Genomic DNA, 24670 nt, shown 5'->3' with positions numbered 1-24670 from the left:
GAGGGGGCACTATATATGGGGGCATAAGGAGAGGGGGCACTATATATGGGGGCATAAGGAGAGGGGGCACTATATATGGGGGCATAATAAGAGGGGGCACTATATATGGGGGCATAAGGAGAGGGGCACTATATATGGAGACATAAGGAGTGGGGGCACTATATATGGAGACATAAGGAGAGGGAGCACTATATATGGGGGCATAAGGAGAGGGAGCACTATATATGGGGGCATAAGGAGAGGGGGCACTATATATGGGGGCATAAGGAGAGGGAGCACTATATAAGGGGGCATAAGGAGAGGGGGCACTATATATGGGGACATAAGGAGAGGGGACACTATATATGGGGACATAAGAAGAGGGGACACTATATATGGGGACATAAGGAGAGGGAGCACTATATATGGGGGCATAATAAGAGGGGGCACTATATATGGGGGCATAAGGAGAGGGGGCACTATATATGGGGGCATAAGGAGAGGGGGCACTATATATGGGGGCATAATAAGAGGGGGCACTATATATGGGGGCATAAGGAGAGGGGCACTATATATGGAGACATAAGGAGTGGGGACACTATATATGGAGACATAAGGAGAGGGAGCACTATATATGGAGGCAAAAGGAGAGGGGGCACTATATATGAGGGCATAATGAGAGGGGACACAATATATGGAGACATAAGGAGTGGGGACACTATGTATGGGGGCATTAGGAGAGGGGGCACTATATATGGGGCATTAGAAGAGGGGGCACTATATATGGAGACATAAGGAGAGGGGGCACTATATATGAGGGCATAAGGAGAGGGAGCACTATATATGGGGGCATAAGGAGAGGGAGCACTATATATAGGGGGCATAAGGAGAGGGGGCACTACATACCGAGGCATAAGGAGAGGGGGCACTATATATGGGGGCATAAGGAGTGGGGACACTATATATGGAGACATAAGGAGAGGGGGCACTATATATGAGGGCATAAGGAGAGGGGGCACTATATATAGGGGGCATAAGGAGAGGGGGCACTATATATAGGGGGCATAAGGAGAGGGGGCACTACATACCGAGGCATAAGGAGAGGGGGCACTATATATGGGGGCATAAGGAGAGGGGGCACTATATACCGAGGCATAAGGAGAGGGGGCACTATATATGGGGGCATAAGGAGAGGGGGCACTATATATGGGGGCATAAGGAGAGGGGGCACTATATACCGAGGCATAAGGAGAGGGGGGCACTATATACCGAGGCATAAGGAGAGGGGGCACTATATATGGGGGCATAAGGAGAGGGGGCACTATATATGGGGGCATAAGGAGAGGGGGCACTATATATGGGGGCATAAGGAGAGGGGGCACTATATATGGGGGCATAAGGAGAGGGGGCACTATAGATGGAAGGAACAATCTGAATGGGGCACTATGAAGAGGGAAATAATGAGAGGGGGCATTATGTTTTGGTTACTACTTAGTATATTAGTCTGGTCCTGTAAAACCTTTGCCCTTCCACATGTGGCCCCATTGGACAATGAATTGCTTCCCTGATTTAGATCGTAATCCCTGATCCTTGGGTTAGGGGACAACAAGTGACACGTGGTACATCCCCTTTAAGGCATTGATTTTCCTCTCGGAGGGGTTGATGGAGACTGAGGCAACAATCCTGTAGTTCTCTATGGGGTCTGTTCTACCAATGGCAGCGTCTGATGTTGCGCCTGTGCAGAATCCGGATCAGGTAACGCTCCATGCAGAATGTTTTTTATGTTTTTTCTTATGTGTTCCTATGGGAACGGGATGAGTTCATCTGGAATAAAACCGCTGGGTGCTATGGAACGGACCGTTAGGATGCACAATGTAATGTTCCCACATTGTAGATTTTAACTTTTGACTAAATTAAGAATTTTTTAAAATGTATTTCTGATGTATCAGTTTTGTATTAACCATTTGTGTGGATGACTATAGATGTCCATGGTTTGTTGGCACAACCCCCCAGTATTGGGCTGCAGAGGAGCGGCCACTGATTCCATAGACCTACCGTAATAAGACCAGGACCCCCCGCTGCCCCAACCTCTGATATTGTAGGATGCACCCATCACTGACTCATTCAGAACAGTGTTTTTTTTTAAGTATATTTTAGTGCAAAACATAAGCCTCAATCCTCAAGACTTGTGATGCTGATGCAGGGGAATGGGATGTGATCCCGTATAATGACGCTGGTGATGTCCCCATCCTCCCTTCTCCGCAGCATAAAGGTTCATTTCCATAGACTGATAGAAAATTTGCATTAACTATTTCTACAGGTAGATGCAAAGGCCTATAGATTATCAGCAAAATATACCAGTATAATATGACATTATGGTGTATATTATCTCTGTACTGTGACATCACTGTGTGTATTATCTCTGTACTGTGGCATCACTGTGTGTATTATCTCTGTACTGTGACATCACTGTGTATTATCTCTGTACTGTGACATCACTGTGTGTATTATCTCTGTACTGCGGCATCACTGTGTGTATTATCCTTGTACTGTGACATCACTGTGTGTATTATCTCTGTACTGTGACATCACTGTGTGTATTATCCCTGTACTGTGACATCGCTGTGTGTATTATCCCTGCACTGTGACATCACTGTGTGTATTATCCCTGTACTGTGACATCACTGTGTGTATTATCCCTGCACTGTGACATCACTGTGTGTATTATCCCTGTACTGTGACATCACTGTGTGTATTACCCCTGTACTGTGACATCACTGTGTGTATTATCCCTGTACTGTGACATCACTGTGTGTATTATCCCTGTACTGTGACATCACTGTGTGTATTATCCCTGTCCTGTGACATCGCTGTGTGTATTATCTCTGTACTGTGACATCACTGTGTATTATCTCTGTACTGTGACATCACTGTGTGTATTATCTCTGTACTGCGGCATCACTGTGTGTATTATCCTTGTACTGTGACATCACTGTGTGTATTATCTCTGTACTGTGACATCACTGTGTGTATTATCCCTGTACTGTGACATCGCTGTGTGTATTATCCCTGCACTGTGACATCACTGTGTGTATTATCCCTGTACTGTGACATCACTGTGTGTATTATCCCTGCACTGTGACATCACTGTGTGTATTATCCCTGTACTGTGACATCACTGTGTGTATTATCCCTTTACTGTGACATCACTGTGTGTATTATCCCTGTACTGTGCCATCACTGTGTGTATTATCCCTGTACTGTGCCATCACTGTGTGTATTATCCCTTTACTGTGACATCACTGTGTGTATTATCTCTGTACTGTGTCATCACTGTGTGTATTATCTCTGTACTGTGACATCACTGTGTGTATTATCCCTGTACTGTGACATCACTGTGTGTATTATCCCTGTACTGTGACATCACTGTGTGTATTATCCCTGTACTGTGACATCACTGTGTGTATTATCCTTGTATTGTGACACCACTGTGTGTATTACCCCTGTACTGTGACATCACTGTGTGTATTATCCCTGTACTGTGACATCGCTGTGTGTATTATCCCTGTACTGTGACATCACTGTGTGTATTATCCCTGTACTGTGACATCACTGTGTGTATTATCGCTGTACTGTGACATCACTGTGTGTATTATCCCGGTACTGTGACATCACTGTGTGTATTATCCCGGTACTGTGACATCACTGTGTGTATTATCCCTGTACTGTGACATCTCTGTGTGTATTATCCCTGTACTGTGACATCACTGTGTGTATTATCCCTGTACTGTGACATCACTGTGTGTATTATCCCTGTACTGTGACATCACTGTGTGTATTATCGCTGTACTGTGACATCACTGTGTGTATTATCCCGGTACTGTGACATCACTGTGTGTATTATCCCTGTACTGTGACATCACTGTGTGTATTATCTCTGTACTGTGACATCACTGTGTGTATTACCCTTGTACTGTGACATCACTGTGTGTATTATCCCTGTACTGTGACATCACTGTGTGTATTATCCTTGTACTGTGACACCACTGTGTGTATTACCCCTGTACTGTGACATCACTGTGTGTATTATCCCTGTACTGTGACATCGCTGTGTGTATTATCCCTGTACTGTGACATCACTGTGTGTATTATCCCTGTACTGTGACATCACTGTGTGTATTATCGCTGTACTGTGACATCACTGTGTGTATTATCCCGGTACTGTGACATCACTGTGTGTATTATCCCTGTACTGTGACATCACTGTGTGTATTATCCCTGTACTGTGACATCACTGTGTGTATTATCCCTGTACTGTGACATCACTGTGTGTATTATCTCAGTACTGTGACATCACTGTGTGTATTATCCCTGTACTGTGACATCACTGTGTGCATTATCCCGGTACTGTGACATCACTGTGTGTATTATCCCTGTACTGTGACATCACTGTGTGTATTATCCCTGTACTGTGACATCACTGTGTGTATTATCCCTGTACTGTGACATCACTGTGTGTAGTATCTCTGTACTGTGACATCACTGTGTGTATTATCCCTGTACTGTGACATCACTGTGTGTATTATCTCTGTACTGTGACATCACTGTGTGTGTATTGTCCCCTGTACTGTGACATCACTGTGTGTATTATCTCTGTACTGTGACATCACTGTGTGTATTATCTCTGTACTGTGACATCACTGTGTGTGTATTATCCCCTGTACTGTGACATCACTGTGTGCATTATCTCTGTACTGTGACATCACTGTGTGTATTATCCCTGTACTGTGACATCACTGTGTGTAGTATCACTGTACTGTGACATCACTGTGTGTATTATCCCTGTACTGTGACATCACTGTGTGTATTATCTCTGTACTGTGACATCACTGTGTGTATTATCCCTGTACTGTGACATCACTGTGTGTATTATCCTTGTACTGTGACATCACTGTGTGTATTATCCCTGTACTGTGACATCACTGTGTGTATTATCCCTGTACTGTGACATCACTGTGTGCATTATCCCTGTACTGTGACATCACTGTGTGTATTATCCTTGTACTGTGACATCACTGTGTGTATTATCTCTGTACTGTGACATCACTGTGTGTATTATCTCTGTACTGTGACATTACTGTGTGCAGGATCCTTACATATAAAACCAGCTATATAACTAAGGCACAGCATAAATATAACTTACTACTGATAGTACTGTAGTGATAGTGGTTTGAGGCTTCATCAAAAATTCTGCCTTACGGCCCGTACTCTACAGCCTCCCCCCATGGCTCATTTAAAATGATAGATCATCCTCCTGGGGATATTGAAGGTAATAGGACAGATGTTCACTTTCTGGAAGGAAACACTTAAGATTTGCCTCTTTTTGTTCTTTTTTGTTGAGCTTGTCATTATCTGAGATGTTATGGCTCCGGTCATGACCCCTTTTAAGGTTGGTATGGTCCATGAATAAGTAATGAGAAGGCTTTAGAATATGTAGGACATGTGTGAGAGGGAACCTCTAGCTAGAAAGTGTCCATCAGCTGTAGAACTATAGGTTACTGTTACAATAGTGACCATGACATAGGACGTTTAGGTTCCATATTTTCTGGAAAGCCAATGGTCACCCCCTTTGAGTCTTCTCAGGAGTCAATGGAACCTTTTTAGTGACGGAGCATTAAGAATGATCATAATTATAAAACAACCAAAAATGTGCCTGTCCGTAGAAGGTCACCAAGCTTACTGTGGATCATCATCACCTAAATAGGACCCTTTCCATCGAGCTCATCACGAGCAAAGATCTTTCCATTAAAGGACATGAAGTGGTTGTACTCAACGAGAAGAACGTGGCTGCTTGTTTGGGCATCTACTAACCAAATTATCCAAAAATTTTGATTCATCCTCACGTTGAGGTCCATCAACTGCTCAGCTACGTTTCTCTATCTTCTGTCCTACTGTGCCATTCCAACATGTTAAACCTCTAAAATAGTGTTGAGCCTCTAACGAACCACCACCATCTTCTGCTACCACCAGAGGTGCTCAGAACCTCCATTGGGAGTTCCAGTAGGGTTGATAGGATGGATAGCGCCCGATTGTGCCTTGTAAAAGGTGAAGACCTTTTAGGGACTCAATGGACCTCCATTAAAGGTTATTGGGGTCCATTGGGTATCTTGGGTGATGGACCTGACAATACACTGGGGTTTCTGTTATGAATGGAAACTATGGTCTACATTTGGGATCCTCTTATCCTTCTCGTTGGCTTTGAATGACCGTATGACAGATGAGTGGAGTAGTGTGACCTGCCACTAATCGTTAGATGTTTATAGATGGACTTTAAGTATCTGGATACCTTCAGGTCCACACAGTCTGAGATTTATTGGCACCATAATTTTGGATGTCACATGACCAGGCTGTCCAAACATTAACCCCCCATGTATATAGGGATGGGTCAACCCTATATGGATAGAAGTAGTAAGCCCATGGGCTCGTTGAAGCTTTCACCCAATCGTATGTTCTCATGGAGGTAAGCACCACCAGAAGTAGACATTAGACTACTCTCTCCGCTAACGAATGCTTGGCCGGACCAAGTATATATGTGTCCAAAAGTGGTGGAATTTTTAAGTTTAAAGGGGTTGTCCACTTTCAGCAAACAATTGATATGGTTTGAAAAGTAATGAAAACGTCTACAATTTTCCAATATACTTTCTGTATCAATTCCTCACTGTTCTCTAGATCTCTGCTTGCTGTCCGGTTATAGAAAGCTTCTCTGTTTACTTGCAGTGGATAGAATCTGCCCATGGTCTTGTGATGGACAGGCGGGTGCACGAGCCGTTATTATCACAGAGAGTAATGATAGTACAGGCGGTCCCCTACTTAAGGACACCCGAATTACAGACGACCCCTAGTTACAGACGGACCCCTATGCCCTCTGTGACCTCTGGTGACCTCTCTGGATGTTACTATAGTCCCAGGCTGCAATGATCAGCTGTAAGGTGTCTGTAATGAAGCTATATTGATAATCCTCGGTCCCATTACAGCAAAAAAGTTTGAAAATCCAATTGTCTCTGGGGCAAAAAAAAAAAAAATTGTCTGGATCTACAATTATAAAATATACAGTTTCGACTTACATACAAATTCAACTTAAGAACAAACCTATGAAACCTATCTTGTACGTAACCAGGGGACTGCATGTAATGGCTTGTGCACCCGCCTGTCCATCAAAAGACTATGGACAGATTTATATCCACTGGAAGTAAACAATGAAGCTTTCTATAGCAGTACAGCAAGCAGAGATCTTGAGAACTGCAAGGAATTGATTCAGAAAGTATATTGGAAAATTGTTTAAAGAACATCTACCACCAGGATGAAGGATTGTAAAACACGCACACTGACATACTGGAGTGTGCCCCCTCTGGTGGGATCTGCTCTTCTTTTAGTTTCTTATTACCTGGTTTTTACAAAAAAAGGCTTTTAAAATTATGCAAATAAGCCTTAGAGGCTCCAGGCTCCATAGATGTTAAAGAGAACCCGTCATGCAAAATAACCCCCCTAAACTAAATATATTTTCATAAACTGCCATTAGAGAGCATTGCCTCTATCCCTTCATTGTCCCTCTACATGCCTGTAACCCTAAGCAATGAGGTCCTAAAGCTGTATGCAAATGACCTGTGAAATGTCCAATGCAGCATTAGCATATTCAAGCTGTCCACTCTATTCATGAGTGGGAGGCACAGCCACACCCCCAGTGCATGACTGACAGCCTGTATAATGATGTGAGGCTGTGTAATGATGTGCTTCCTGGTGGTGGTGGCCACACCCCCCGCAGCCTGTGTGTGCATGTGTGTGTGTATAGGAGATACAGCAGCTCCAGGCAGCCATGTTACAGCAGAACATGTCAGATTCATGTGTAGCTGATGTCTGTGTCTCTCACCTGTATATTAGGAGGATGCAGCATGTCAGCAGATGCAGCACACACACTAGCAATGCTTTACTATACATTACACACAGACATGAGCAGGGGGAGGAGAGGGGAGGGGGAACAGGGGTGACATCACTGCCTCTGACCATGTGACCAGCCTCATTTACATGATAAAGAATAGATGATTTTACAATGAATAATGTATGAAATAACTAGATAAAGGCTGGGATGGGATCCTTGTGAGCTGCTCCAACAGGTAGAGGTGACAGAAATAGTGACAGAGACCTGATGACAGGTGTTCTTTAATGGGGCCTGGAGCCCCTCAGGCGAATTTGCATTATTCTTAAAGCCATATTTTCTTAAAAATAAGAGCATAAGAAGCTAAAAGAAGAACAGATCCTGCCAGAGGTGGCACACACCAGTATGTCAGTGCGCTAGGTTTACAATCCTTCATCCTGGTGGTAGATGTCCTTTAACTTTTCCCTACTCAAGCCATATCAATTATTTGTTCAACGTGGACAACCCCTTTAAGGACCACAAGCCAGTAAGATTCATCTTCCTCCATGTATTAGCACGTGGACAGCATCGTCATACGATATCCAGGCCCCCGTCTTTTTTTTTTAATTACTGTATTGTAGTTTAATGGAAGTGAAAAGGATTAAAATAAAATAAAAATCACATTTGAAATGAGCAGCCTCAAGACACATGCATGTTTTCATTCATGCAAGGCGAAGCACAACCTCCCTCACCGACACGTGTGTCTGTGTGCGCGTATGTCACTGCCGAGAGCTTAGCCTACAAATCCAGATTAGAAAGAAAAGAGCAGAGTAAGGGAGTGGACTGTGCACATTGTTTACCAAGAGAGAGGGAAAGACCAACTGTGATGGAGGTCTAGCTAACCCGATACTGGAGCACTTCCTGTTCATGCTCCACGTGTGCACCGGCCTCTTAGGTTACATTCCTATGCATGACTATTAGACTTCTTGTATAAATCTTATTTAAGATATCTTTAGAATTTCCCACCACAAGTAAAATACTACAAATTTCTATATGTTGATCTCAAATGTTCTCTGATCCTGGTAGATGCTACCATATCCACCAGTTATTATAGATAAAAGAGGTTCTGGTGCTTATATATAGACTGGACCTCAAACTCATTACATGTTCTCTGCAGTAGAGGAGACCTCATTTGGCTTCTCGTAAATAAGTTAGAAGATAGCTTATAGACATGGAAGGCTGATAAGATGTCTCCTAATCTGTGAACCTTCTGAGTGGTGGACACCATTCCTTATGGTCTCTTGTGCTTACTGCAAGGAGATTGTCCAAATTACTTGAACCTTTCCTTGTATGATACAAAGTACTCGAGAAATGCCACATAGATAGGACCTCTGACAAAATCTTCCACATTGAATGGGCCTCACTGACCTACTCAAGAGTAGAAATGACTCGGGACGACCAGATATCTCTCCAACCAGTTGGTAGTCGTTGAGATCTCTCCAACCAGTTGGTAGTCGTTGAGATCTCTCCAACCAGTTGGTAGTCGTTGAGATCTCTCCAACCAGTTGGTAGTCGTTGAGATCTCTCCAAACAGTTGGTAGTCATTGAGATCTCTCCAATCTTTGGAACTTCTAAGTAAGGGACACTACTAGAAAAGGATCATGTTCACTGCAAGAAAAGGATCCTACATGGCGGAGCATTTCCTTGTAGAAGGATCATAAGAAGTCGATAGCAGAAAGAAGCAACTGCTCCAAGGTGGTGGGAGGGCATTGCTTCTTCTAAAGCTACATGTCCCTGTTCAGAGCCTTGAAGAGGCGAACCTATGACATTGAACATGGCTCCTGATTCATAAGCAGAAGGATATAGAGATGGAGGAGCTGATTTACATATCTTTTTTTGGGGGGAAAATCTTAATAAAACGTGCAATTTATTCTATGAGTAGGAGTGGTGTTAAGAGTATCTCTGTTGTATTAAGTGTACGGAGGTAGTTGTAAATCAGTAGGACCACCCATTGGACTCTTGGGATATAGAGAATGAGCAGGGATTTAGAGTAAATTACAAGTTTTATTAAATATTTTAACAGAAAACTATATATATATATATATATATATATATATATATATATATATAATCCTTCTGCTCTATAACAGCACATTCAAGCTGACAGTAATCTAGTTCAAAATGGCCGCCTTTTCTGCACGTGGAAACTACGTTATCCCATTGCTTTGTGAAACCACTGTCTTATTTTATGCAACAGCTAAGAATATATAGAGATTTTTTTTTAAATGTATTTTCTTTTTAGTTAAAATTTAAAAAAAAAATTAAAAGAAAAAAAAATCTTGACCCGGGCCCCATAGCGAAGGGACTAAAGTCATTCACTCAGAGGAAGGAAAATTCAGTAATAAGGTATGAGGGATATATAGATCTACTAGAGAAGAGGAGTACGACAATAAATGGGAAAACAGCAATAGAAAAGGCAGACTAGGTTAATATAGGAAAACTAGTTTCTTTATTGAAAGATTGTTGTATTAGTATTTGTGAAACTGAGTGTAACAGAGTCATGCACACGATACAAAAGGCAAGCCCACCATGCTTTTGGAGGGGCACAACAGAACAAAAGCGGCATACAATGAGTAGATGTGTAGGCTACAGCACAGTACATTTCAGCAGGGTACGGTCTCTACAGAGAGATTTACATCAGAAAATAAAAACTAGGTAATGTAAAAAAAAAATAATAATATACAGAACATGCTTTAGTCTTAGTACATGAAATAATAAAAGGTGAAAGGTTTTTCCACGACTAAAGGCTTTCAGATACAGAACATTACCCACAAAATAAGAACAGGAAGTAGTTTTTATAGCACAGCAGAAAAAAAGGATACCCCTGTTAAATGGATGGTCCATTTTGCCAGCAAAAAACTAATTTAAAAAAAAAATTTTTAGGCTAATATCACCATGGCATGCAAGTGTGCCTACACACCATGCACCGCCATTGTAGTCTATAAAGTCCCCCCCTCCATCGTTGTAGCAGCCACTAGACTGCAGACAATGGATTCCGATTGTTGCAAAATACAATAGAGGGGTGTAGGGGGGGGGATTAGCTTCCGATGCATCCCTTTAAATTTGGCCTGGCCTCCCCACGAGCAAAATGAATCCACTTAACAGAAATTTACAGTGTAATGTACTTAGCTAAACAAGATGAAGATACAAAGAAAAATGGCTGTTACTCTCTACAGCTCTACTGAATGGCTACGTTCTATGTTACTACAATGAGACTACAAAGAAAGAAAATATAGAAAGAAAATATAGAAAAAAACAGGTCCAGGGTTACATTCTCTACAGTTTTCAACAAGAAAAATATGATTTTTTTAAGGAAATTCATTGTAAAGCATCAGTATCCTCTTGTTGCAGGGCTATGCTGGAAAGAGCTCCGGCTCCAAGTGGCACCCAAGACCTACGGTACTAAGGGCATTTTATTTTTTAATATATTTTTTTTAGATTTGACTGATAAAAAAAAGTGCAATTTTTTTTTTTTTTACAAATTTTTGCTCAATTTTTTTGGCACAATTTTTGCAACATTTTTTGCACAATTTTTGGTACAATTCTTGTGCAATTTGTGGCTTAGAATACAAAATAAAACTGCAAAAAATCTTAATAAAATTTGAATAATAATTTAAATTTTGCAACAAAAGCCTTTATTGGAGCGTAAAGGTGGTGTTGGTGGGGGAAGAGGGTTAAAAGGGGGGTAATAATTGCATTTGCATGCAAGCACAAGGGTTACCCAGAAAAGTAAACCCTTCTCCATCAGGAATGGAAAGGGACAAGCAGCCATGAAAGAAGGGGATACTGCAGCTCAATTAAAGAACAATGTTGTCTTCAGATGGAAACAGGAAATGGTTAAGAGGGTGTCACAATACAGGTATATGCAGAGGCAGAGGACTACACCAAGAGCAGCATGTTGGGTCATTCACTGTGCTACACAATGAAGGAAAAAAAAAAAAAAGAATTGATAAATGCAAATGTAAAATCCCATTGTCAATAAAGCTTTTTTTTTTTTAAAGGGCAGAGTTTTTTTTTTTTTGCATGCATACAGTTTAGATGCATAATATTAATTATACAGATTTTTTTTTTTTATTTCATTTTTTTGGTACCAGGGGCAATGACTAGCCAATACTCTCACACTCTCCATGCTGGAGAGGACAGGAAATTATTGAAGAGCAATGATCTGCTGACCTCACCAGTGGAGGAAGGACAGGTCTTCCAATGCAATAGGGATCTATCCAAAAATATAGCGGCCAGTCCATACACACCATGTTATCCCTATTCAGATTGCAGTAACCTCTAGTCTAATACACCATTAGAGGAAGGTTGTAATTGAGCTGGTTAAAAATAAATGCACGGTGCTATGATTAAAAATGTCAGGTCATCAGTAATTTGCATGGGGAGGGGAGAGGGAGTGTGTGTTGGTGTTGGGGGGGTGGTGGCTATGCACATTTCATTGCTGCTCTATTCTAGGGTGAAATACTTAAGCATCTGCTAGATCATAGCAACAATCTTACATACCTATAGCCCCCTCCCCTTCTTTATATGAACCCTTAGCCCCCCCCCCCCCCTTCAAAGCTGCAGCCACCTTTTTTTTTTGCAAGAGAATTTGGTGACAGTAGGAAAAGCAGCTGATGTGAGGATGAAAGGAAGCAATGAGGAGGAGGGGGGTGGCTCACAAAGAGTAATTGGATCTGATCTTCCTTAAATAAAACCGTATACAGCAAAGGTCTAAATAAGCTTATGACTAAGATGTAGAATCAGAAGATACAAGCCCAGTACTCCAAGACTCCATAGAATACAACAAGGCAATGTATCCACACATCATGTATTTATAAATAGTAAATAGATACAATGTATCCACACAATCCAATTTTTAAAATAGATACAATGTATCCGGGACTCTAGATCTATGCTCAGCAGAATCGGAAATTGCAGCACAATAGAGATGGATTTGGAATTTGATATAATGTATCTATATTTGTCTTGATATAATGTATCCACACACCGTCTCTAGCCATGCATCTGTTTGTCATGATACATAAATACAAATGTCACCTCATTCAGATGATTGGCTGGATGATTTGTTCCGTCTCATACATTGTATCCATGCAGAATATTACATGTCTTTCGAGATGGATACAATGTATTCCATAGAGCAGATATACTCTGTGTATCTATAAATAGATACAGGGCACACAAGAAGAAGATTGCAGACCTCAAGGCACTGGCTGATCAACATAGCTGCCCTTCTCCCTCCCTCCCATAGCATTCAGTACATTCAGTGCATCCCCACTCCCCACATCCCAAAACAAGAATCCCACCACCACCACCATTGCCATACCTCGGTTCCGTACAGAGCCAAAGACTGGAAGAACAAGATATCCTACGTGGACTAACACCATGCTGGCAGAGACAGTGCTTGCAACCCCTGGTGCTGATCACTGTGACTATATGGAGAGGCTGATCCTAGTTGCGTGCTCCTACTGCTGGCTAGGAGACAGATGGCCCATTGGTAATGGTCCTTTCAAATCCCCCCTATATACATTCAAATGTGCTGCAGCTGCCTCAACACAAAGGGAGGGGGCTTGGAGCTACCTTCTCCAGCTCCCCTAAGACAAAGCAGCCCAACCAATGAGCTGGGAGCTGGGGGCAGGGCGTGCAAGCTCCCTGCAGTCTGTCTGGGTTAGCTTGTTTCATTGCATTGGATTTATTATCTCTTCTCTTCTTATTTTCTAAAAAATATGGTTAATAAAACATTGACTTGGGTCAAGGGACATTCAGCTGGTGCTGAGGCGGTGGCGGCGTACCCAGTGCGCCCCATCCGGAAGCCTGACCCACATATCTGACACTGGGGTTGTATTTATAGGAAGGGTATAGAGGCCATATAGAGCGCTGGAATGGCTGCTGCAGACACTCTTGGGATCCGCTGTCAGTCAATGTAAGGTTTCTTTCCCGCTTGGCTGCTTGTCACTCCTCAGGATTATTGGCCTGGAGTTATAATTGAATCTGACAATATTTCAGATGACTTAGAAGAGTTCAGACTATGAGGTTACGAGGGATTTTGTAAATTGTTTTTGAAACACTGGCGGCACAATGTAAACATAACAATGGGAGGGGGGTGTATATATATATATATATATACAGGATCAGAACCCTAGTACTGTGCTTGTATACTTATACACAGGATGGAAGGTAACTAAAAATAGGAAGCGAAAATAACCACTCAAAGGGCAAAAAAGGACATAAAGGCGGATGATCAATTGATGAGGATATACTAAGTGTAGGGCCAGCGCCAGCACTGGGCATACCCGGTTAAGGGCCGGGGCCCAGGGTGGCTGGGGGGCCCATATAAGGTTTTACATAAGGAATCCATAGGGGTGAGGGAGGCTTTATATAAAATACCCATGAGGGAGATGTTTGGAATGATAAACTAGGGAAGATTTAAAAAAACTGGAGACTATTTTAGTTTCCTAATTTTTTAATGCCGTCATGTGAGTTCATTGCAAAGGGGCCCACTGAGGCTCTGTCACCCAGGGGCTCACTGAGGCTCTGCCACCCAGGGGCCCACTGAGGCTCTGTCACCCAGGGGCTCACTGAGGCTCTGTCTCCCAGGGGCTCACTGAGGCTCTGTCACCCAGGGGCTCACTGAGGCTCTGTCACCCAGGGGCTCACTGAGGCTCTGTCTCCCAGGGATCTACTGAGGCTCTATCACCCAGGGGCTCACTGAGGCTCTGTCTCCCAGGGATCTACTGAGGCTCTGTCACCCAGGGGCTCACTGAGGCTCTGTCTCCCAGGGATCTACTGAGGCTCTGTCACCCAGGGGCTCACTGAGGCTCTGTGACCCAGGGGCCCACTAAGGCTCTGTCACCCAGGGGCCCACTGAGGCTCTGTCACCCAGGGGCCCGATGAGGCCCTGTCACCCAGGGGCCCACTGAGGCCCACAGATTTTATTTTTATTAAAACTGCTACAACTTTAGAGTGTGACATGCCTCTTCATCATATATATTGTGGACTTGTTCAGCAGTAATCACTCATGTGATGTAAGTCCGAAAAAACCACTTTGTATATATAAACAGAATAGGAGTCTTAGTACTGTGCTGTGTCCATATTTACAGGATAGAAGTAGTAGTACTGTACCCATATATACAGGATAAGTGTAGTAGTACTGTGCTGTGCCCATATATACAGGATAGGAGTAGTAGTACTGTGCTGTGCCCATATATACAGGATAGGAGTAGTAGTACTGTGCTGTGTCCATATATACAGGATAGAAGTAGTAGTACTGTGCCCATATACAGGATAGGAGTAGTAGTACTGTGCTGTGTCCATATATACAGGATAGAAGTAGTAGTACTGTGCTGTGCCCATATATACATGATAGGAGTAGTAATACTGTGCTGTGCCCATATATACAGGATAGGAGTAGTAATACTGTGCTGTGCCCATATATACAGGATAGGAGTAGTAGTACTGTGCTGTGCCCATATATACAGGATAGGAGTAGTAATACTGTGCTGTGCCCATATATACAGGATAGGAGTAGTAATACTGTGCTGTGCTCATATATACAGGATAGGAGTAGTAGTACTGTGCTGTGCCCATATATACAGGATAGGAGTAGCAGTACTGTGCTGTGCCCATATATACAGGATAGGAGTAGTAGTACTGTGCTGTGCCCATATATACAGGATAGGAGTAGTAGTACTGTGCTGTGTCCATATATACAGGATAGGATTAGTAGTACTGTGTTGTGCCCATGTATACAGGATAGGTGTAGTAGTACTGTGCTGTGCCCATATATACAGGATAGGAGTAGTAGTACTGTGCTGTGCCCATATATACAGGATAGGAGTAGTAGTACTGTGCTGTGCCCATATATACAGGATAGGAGTAGTAGTACTGTGCTGTGCCCATATATACAGGATAGGATTAGTAGTACTGTGCTGTGCTCATATATACAGGATAGGAGTAGTAGTACTGTGCTGTGCCCATATATACAGTATAGGAGTAGTAGTACTGTGCTGTACCCATATATATACAGGATAGGAGTAGTAGTACTGTGCTGTACCCATATTTATACAGGATAGGATTAGTAGTACTGTGCTGTACCCATATATACAGGGTAAGTGTAGTAGTACCTTGTTGTGTACATATATACAGGATAGGAGTAGTAGTACTGTGCTGTACCCATATATACAGGTTAGAGGTAGTAGTACTGTGTTGTGCCCATATATACAGGATGGGAGTAGTAGTACTGTGCTATGCCCATATATACAGGATAGGAGTAGTAGTACTGTGCTGTGCCCATATATACAGGATAGGAGTAGTAGTACTGTGCTGTGCCCATATATACAGGATAGGAGTAGTAGTACTGTGCTGTGTCCATATATACAGGATATGAGTAGTAGTACTGTGTTGTGCCCATATATACAGGATAGGAGTAGCAGTACTGTGCAGTGCCCATATATACAGGATAGGAGTAGTAGTACTGTGCTGTGTCCATATATACAGGATATGAGTAGTAGTACTGTGTTGTGCCCATATATACAGGATAGGAGTAGCAGTACTGTGCTGTGCCCATATATACAGGATAGGAGTAGCAGTACTGTGCAGTGCCCATATATACAGGATAGGAGTAGTAGTACTGTAGTAGAGTAAGCTCTCTGCTGTCCCTGCTGTGACCAGCGCCTGAGGCAGGCTATTCCACAGATTGACCGTTCTCATAGTAAAAAAGCCCTGTCGCCTCCGGTGATTAAACCTTGTTTTCTTTAAACGGAGACAGTGCCCCCTCGTCTTTTGATTTGATCTAATCTGAAACAATTTACCACCATATTTTTTGTATGGACCATTCATATATTAGGCAAGGCACAAAAAAAGGGAAGAGTTGGTGGAGTAGCACTGTGGTATCCTGGATTGAGATCCGTGTGGGTGCACGCTTCGGGGACTCTGGCTCAGAAGACCCTTACACAAGTAAATCCAACAACGAGGAAGCAGCACTCCGTGATATAATGGTGATATTTATTGCACCAGTGGAAAAAAGATACAACGTTTCAGCTATCTCAATGTAGCCATTTTCAAGTATACCAAACAATGATACAAGGCGGGTTTATATCCCCCGCAGGATGTGACATCATCAGTGAAAAAAACGACCAAACAAATACAATTTAACCCTGTATGGGTGTGTACATCCAATGTGTAACATATATATATGTATTCATGTGCATAAATTGTATAATCCACAATACATAGTATAAATTAAAGTGAAACAACAAGCTACCCGGCGTACCACCAGTTGTCCGTACTATACCACACAGCGCATGTCCAAGAGAGTTGCTAGGTGACCCGACTTAAACAAAGGGCAAATCGCATATTAATAGACTAACCTGCATAGTGCCCAGTACTCGCGACTGATATACCATTACTCATAGGTATTGACAGACCTTGTGCCGATGTAGGAGGGGATCCTGAGGTGACCGGCTGGGATCATGTGACCTCGTTGCGGGATCACGTGCCGCTGAGGTCAACTCGTCTCACAGCGCTGTCTACTACTCAAGAATCCACCATACTCTCGCGAGTAAACATCTGACGGGTCCGTGTTCAACCTAGAGGTGGGTAAGCGCTTTCCTTTGGCTAATGTGCCGGTCAGTCATATGCAGTGTCCATATCTATTTAATACGAAGTGTTCAGATTTCACTGTAAATAATTGTAATAATTCTTGCTTATATAAAGTATCATGGACTGAACACAACTAAAACCTTGTCGGCACCAAAAAGTCCGGACTCTGTGGGTGGCCACAACTCAATTTTATATCTCAACAGATCCTTAGAGATGTGGGCAGTACATAATCAATCTTGTAAGAAGTAGTATCTGGTGGTAAACACTCGGGTGCGGTTGTTTTGACAGCTCCATGTGAATAGTGATCTAAGTGGAAAGAGAAAAAAAAGAGAGAGAGGTCAAAATAATTATCAAAGTAAACACTTCCTTACATCATCCTAAGTGTCATCAGTAGGCTTAGTCGGCATTCGGGGTACACTTAAATCAAGGTGTTAGTATTAAAGTCCAGGTTCAACCCTATCGGTTGTAACGATTTCAATCTAAAAATCCATTCTGTTTCACGTTTCAGTAACATCCTACGTCTGTCCCCCCCTCTCCTAGGTTGGGGTACATGGTCAATGATGCAGAATCTCAGTTGGTGAATGGTATGGCCGCAGTCACTAAAATGTTTGGGTACTGGTAAGTCCAGCTTCTGAGTATTAATGGTCGATCTATGATTGTGTAGCCTCAATCTACATTCTGTAGTCGTTTCTCCCACATACACTTTTGGGCAGGGGCACAATAGAACATAGATGACATGGTCAGACCTACATGTGAGGTGATGTTTGATGTTATATTTCTTACCATCCATTGGGTTAATGAAGACCTCCCCCTTTAACATGTAGCTGCAATTCTCGCAGCTCATACATGGAAAACATCCAGGTTTTAAGGTGGATGCCAAATTGCTCTTATTCTCAATAGAGCCAAGGTCCCCCTTCACCAGTTGATCTTTCAAATTTCTTGAACGCTTATATGAAAAGAGAGGTGGTGCCTGGAATTCTCCAATGTCTCTATAGAAATGAGATAAAATTGGCCAATGTCGTCGGACTATGTTTGCTACATTCTGGCTGTGAGGACCGAATGTCGTCACGAACGGTATTCTGTCTCGTGTATCCCCGTCCTTAGTCTTTGGAGTCAGAAGAGATAATTTATCCAGTCTTTCTGCTCTGTCTCTATGTCGTCTGACTACTTGTGTGGGATATCCCCGAGTAATGAATTTCTCAGACATTTCAGTAAGTCTGTCATTTAGTCGACTTGGATCATCCACTATTCTTCGTACTCGTACCATCTGGCTATACGGAAGGGAGTCAAGTGTTCGTCTGGGGTGTGCACTTTCAAATCTAAGCAAGTTATTGCGGTCAGTGCTCTTGGTGAATAGGTCCGTCTTCAATCTATTGCCTTCAATGTAGACATTCGTGTCCAGAAATTGGATATTGGACTGCGAGAAAGACTTGGTGAATTTAATGTCTGGGTCCACTTGGTTCAAATAGTCAAAAAAGGTCAGGAAGGTATCAGTATCTCCTACCCAAATTAGGAAAATGTCATCGATGAACCTAACCCACTTTAGTACATGTACATAAAGTGGGGAGGTATAAATCAATGTTTCTTCCATGTCTGCCATAAAGATATTGGCATACGTGGGGGCCATATTGGCCCCCATTGCCGTACCTCTTAACTGCAAAAAATACTCATTACCAAACAAAAAATGGTTACATGACAATATGATCTCAAGCAGATCCACAATAAACCTCTGGCACCGTTTCGGGGAGTCAGTTAAGGCTAACGCCTTTTCTACTGCACGTATCCCTCGTTCATGACTAATACTGGTATACAAGCTGGACACATCAAATGATGCTAAAATGGCATCTGGGGGGATCTCGATGTCCTGAATTTTGGTCAGAAAATCAGAGGTGTCCCGAATAAACGACCTAGATGATGTGGCCAGGTTGTGTAATGATTTCTCCACAAGTATGGCTGCAGGGGACAAAATTGAGTTCCTCCCCGATACGATGGGCCTACCAGGGGGGTCCTCAAGCCTCTTGTGGATTTTGGGTAGGCAATATAGTATCGGGGTGACTGGTTTTTCAGGTAATAGGAATTTATGAGTGGCCTTGTCAATTGTGTCATTGGCATATGCGTTGTCAACCAATACCCTCAGTCTCTTAGTAATCCAAGGTAATGGATTTTCAGATAACCTTTTATATACCGTCTCATCTGCTAGTTGGCGTTGTATCTCATGTACATAACTACCCCTATCCATGACGACAATTGCTCCGCCTTTGTCGGCCGGTTTGATCACCAATTTGTCGTCATGGATGAGATCACATAAAGCCATCCTAGCAGATCTAGATAAATTATTACGTATTCGTGGGTGAGGGGTTAACCCATCTCTCAACTGTAAGACCTGAATATCACTTTTTACCAGCGAAGTAAATGTCTCAATAGCACTTGAGTTAACAAAGGGTACAAAATCACTTTTGTTATAAAGACCTAAATCCCGTAAACACAAATCAGGTTTAGATCCAGTTGTGTTAATCGACTCGACTGGAGGTTGTTGCTGAGAAAACCACACTTTGAGTTTGACTGATCGGAGAAATCGTGCAATCTCGCCTTCAAATTTCAACCAATCAGTATCCCCAGTCGGACAGAAAGACAAACCCTTGTTTAACAATTTCAGTTGTAAATCTGATAATGTATGAGATGATATATTTACCACTAAGTCTCTAGGGGTCTTGTATGAGCTGCGAGAATTGCAGCTACATGTTAAAGGGGGAGGTCTTCATTAACCCAATGGATGGTAAGAAATATAACATCAAACATCACCTCACATGTAGGTCTGACCATGTCATCTATGTTCTATTGTGCCCCTGCCCAAAAGTGTATGTGGGAGAAACGACTACAGAATGTAGATTGAGGCTACACAATCATAGATCGACCATTAATACTCAGAAGCTGGACTTACCAGTACCCAAACATTTTAGTGACTGCGGCCATACCATTCACCAACTGAGATTCTGCATCATTGACCATGTACCCCAACCTAGGAGAGGGGGGGACAGACGTAGGATGTTACTGAAACGTGAAACAGAATGGATTTTTAGATTGAAATCGTTACAACCGATAGGGTTGAACCTGGACTTTAATACTAACACCTTGATTTAAGTGTACCCCGAATGCCGACTAAGCCTACTGATGACACTTAGGATGATGTAAGGAAGTGTTTACTTTGATAATTATTTTGACCTCTCTCTCTTTTTTTTCTCTTTCCACTTAGATCACTATTCACATGGAGCTGTCAAAACAACCGCACCCGAGTGTTTACCACCAGATACTACTTCTTACAAGATTGATTATGTACTGCCCACATCTCTAAGGATCTGTTGAGATATAAAATTGAGTTGTGGCCACCCACAGAGTCCGGACTTTTTGGTGCCGACAAGGTTTTAGTTGTGTTCAGTCCATGATACTTTATATAAGCAAGAATTATTACAATTATTTACAGTGAAATCTGAACACTTCGTATTAAATAGATATGGACACTGCATATGACTGACCGGCACATTAGCCAAAGGAAAGCGCTTACCCACCTCTAGGTTGAACACGGACCCGTCAGATGTTTACTCGCGAGAGTATGGTGGATTCTTGAGTAGTAGACAGCGCTGTGAGACGAGTTGACCTCAGCGGCACGTGATCCCGCAACGAGGTCACATGATCCCAGCCGGTCACCTCAGGATCCCCTCCTACATCGGCACAAGGTCTGTCAATACCTATGAGTAATGGTATATCAGTCGCGAGTACTGGGCACTATGCAGGTTAGTCTATTAATATGCGATTTGCCCTTTGTTTAAGTCGGGTCACCTAGCAACTCTCTTGGACATGCGCTGTGTGGTATAGTACGGACAACTGGTGGTACGCCGGGTAGCTTGTTGTTTCACTTTAATTTATACTATGTATTGTGGATTATACAATTTATGCACATGAATACATATATATATGTTACACATTGGATGTACACACCCATACAGGGTTAAATTGTATTTGTTTGGTCGTTTTTTTCACTGATGATGTCACATCCTGCGGGGGATATAAACCCGCCTTGTATCATTGTTTGGTATACTTGAAAATGGCTACATTGAGATAGCTGAAACGTTGTATCTTTTTTCCACTGGTGCAATAAATATCACCATTATATCACGGAGTGCTGCTGACCATTCATATATTTATATAGATTAATCATGTCCCCTCGTAGTCGTCTCTTTTCCAGACTAAATAAATCTAGTTGTTATAATCTTTCCTCATAACTGAGACCCTCCATACCCCTTATCATTTTTGTGGCTCTACGTTGAACCCTCTCCAGCTCCAGGGCCTCCTTTTTATGGACCGGTGCCCAGAACTGGACAGCATATTCCAGGTGTGTCCGAACCAATGCCTTGTACAGTGGTAATATTACATCCCTATCACGGGAGTCCAGATCACTTTTGATACATGACAAGATCCTACTGGCTTTAGAGGCAGCTGATTGACATTGCACTGTACTGTGCCCATATATACAGGATAAGTGTAGTAGTACTGTGCTGTGCCCATATATATATATGCCCATATATATATATATACTGTGCTGTAGCCATATATACAGGATAAGTGTAGTAGTACTGTGTTGTGCACACATTTGGAGAATAAGAGTAGTAGTACTGTACCCATATATACTGGGCAGGAGTAGTAGTTGTACTGTGCTATCTACAGGATGAAGAATAACCTGGGGTTGAAGTAAGAGTCCTACGTGAGTGTGAAAAAGAGGTAGACACAGAAAGCTTAGTGTAAAATGCCCCTATGTGGGTATAGACAATACAATACATGCAGTCACCTGGTGCATGGAGTGCTGACGTATGATAATTGTGCCCCACTGTGTGCTGCTGCATTCAACTCTAGCTGAGTCCAGAGGATGCAGAAAGAGTTGAAGTTGGGACTGACAGGGGGCCCCTTCTACCATAGACCCTGGTGCAGCTGACCTCTTTTCCCTTTTGTTAACACTGCCCTGTTTTTGATAAACATTTGTGAGAGACCAGGATGAAAACCTGATCTAGAATAAGGAGAGAACTCTAGGAGACATAAAATGGCACTGAAAGTAGTAGATATATGTTACAATAACCATATGTATGACATTTAGGACCCTCCCCATCAATTAGGACTCTCCCATCAAAAACCATCCTGATAAACCAGGGACATTACTCATAGATCCAGGAACTGTGACTGTGGTAATCTTCTTTATTTGTTATTCATGGCCTCTTGCCCTCTAAAATCAGCTTTTATAATTATTCTAATGAACTTGAAGGGCTTAGGGGGGTGGGATTGTTGTTATCAGAGCCCCTCTCTGCTGTAACTTCGCAGGCTGTTACCCTGTGCAGGAACACTTCCCATCTCCTACTATGTGAGATCACAGCAGGTAGAGGGAGGGGGAAGTGCTGAGTAAGCAGAAGGGAGGGGGAGACAGTGAAACAATCTATGAAGCTGCAGCATGGAGGGGCTCTGGTAACACCCTAAGGAGCCCTTTAGACTCATTAGAATAAATTCAAAAGTTGACTTTAGTAGTTAGTGAGGCCATGGATAACAAGTATAAGAAGATACCACAGTCCCGGTGCCTGGATCTATGAGTAATGTCCCTGGTTTATCAGGATGGATTGTGATGGGAGATTTCCTTTAAGTGAATCTTATGAGCCTCAGCACACATTCTGTATGGGGTGGTTCTCAGGCAACATGTCCAGCCAAAATAGTTACATCCAGATCTGAATAAACCTGCGACGGCTATATTGTCATAGTGACATGTAATCCTAAGGGCAAGGGCATCCGCAGGTAATACCACACGGAGACAACTTCCTGAAACAACCAACATTGCATATCCATTTAAAGGGCTTCTCCACTGACATTAACATTACATTAAAGGGCCACAATATGGTCACATTCAGTTCTACTTATTAAATGTAGTTTGCTATGAATTTCGAGACTTGTAAAACATAATACACGGAATACATGACACTTTCCATTACTATGTGTACCAGTGTTACTGGCCAATCCATAATTATCAGTATATTATACTATGTCTCACCCTCTAATGGACTGTATATTAGCTGCCAAGAGGAGGGGAAATAACTACTGTCAGCACATTTGTGAACTACAAGAAAAGTCTTCTAGGTTTAGCTATTGATTTCTGCTCCTAGGGATAGAATGTAACAGCTGTAATACTGGCTTAGAGGATTAGTACTTTATTATTGCCCCCTATGGTCTAGAATATTGCGTCTTATATCATATAATGTGTACAAGAATAAAACTATCATAGAACCTTAAAATTACTACGTGAATAGTTCAGCCTATATATCTCCGATAATACTGCTCATTATACATAAATATTATTACTATAGCATCACCTCCTATGTACAAGAATATAACTACTATAATACTGCCCCCTATATACAAGAATATAACTACTATAATACTGCCCCTATGTACAAGAATATAACTACTATAATACTGCCCCCTATGTACAAGAATATAACTACTATAATACTGCCGCCTATGTACAAGAATATAACTACTATAAAACTGCCCCCTATGTACAAGAATATAACTACTATAATACTGCCCCCTATGTACAAGAATATAACTACTATAATACTGCCCCCTATGTACAGGAATATAACTACTATAATACTGCCCCCTATGTACAGGAATATAACTACTATAATACTGCCCCCTATGTACAGGAATATAACTACTAAAATACTACCCCCTATGTACAAGAATATAACTACTATAATACTGCCCCCTATGTACAAGAATATAACTACTATAATACTGCCCCCTATGTACAAGAATATAACTACTATAATACTGCCCCCTATGTACAAGAATATAACTACTATAATACTGCCCCCTATGTACAAGAATATAACTACTATAATACTGCCCCCTATGTACAAGAATATAACTACTATAATACTGCCCTCTATGTACAAGAATATAACTACTATAATACTGACCCCTATGTACAGGAATATAACTACTATAATACTGCCCCCTATGTACAAGAATATAACTACTATAATACTGCCCCCTATGTACAAGAATATAACTACTATAATACTG

The 24670-nt window shown here is 42.2% G+C and overlaps 1 protein-coding gene and 1 long non-coding RNA gene across 4 annotated transcripts in view; one reads left to right on the top strand and one right to left on the bottom strand.

The window, feature by feature from the left end:
• Positions 1-13578, bottom strand: part of ARK2C (arkadia (RNF111) C-terminal like ring finger ubiquitin ligase 2C) — a 78376-nt gene extending 64798 nt beyond the window's left edge. For 2 of the 3 annotated variants that reach the window (XM_072132868.1, XM_072132869.1), the window contains exon 1: positions 13278-13573. In XM_072132868.1, coding sequence (XP_071988969.1) covers positions 13278-13338 — 61 coding nt within the window. In that variant the 5' untranslated portion in view covers positions 13339-13573. Of the gene's footprint in view, positions 1-10381; positions 11867-13277 lie in introns of those variants that run through there. The other variant, XR_011852740.1, reaches the window with a different exon arrangement.
• Positions 1-24670, top strand: part of LOC140116324 (uncharacterized) — a 64518-nt gene that overhangs the window by 12487 nt on the left and 27361 nt on the right. The gene's annotated exons all lie outside the window — the stretch shown is intronic.

This window comes from Engystomops pustulosus, chromosome 1, assembly GCF_040894005.1.
Source record: "Engystomops pustulosus chromosome 1, aEngPut4.maternal, whole genome shotgun sequence".
NCBI lineage: Eukaryota > Metazoa > Chordata > Amphibia > Anura > Leptodactylidae > Engystomops > Engystomops pustulosus.
The sequence above is the reverse complement of the archived record's forward strand: the minus strand, read 5'-3'. Positions and strand labels throughout refer to the sequence as shown.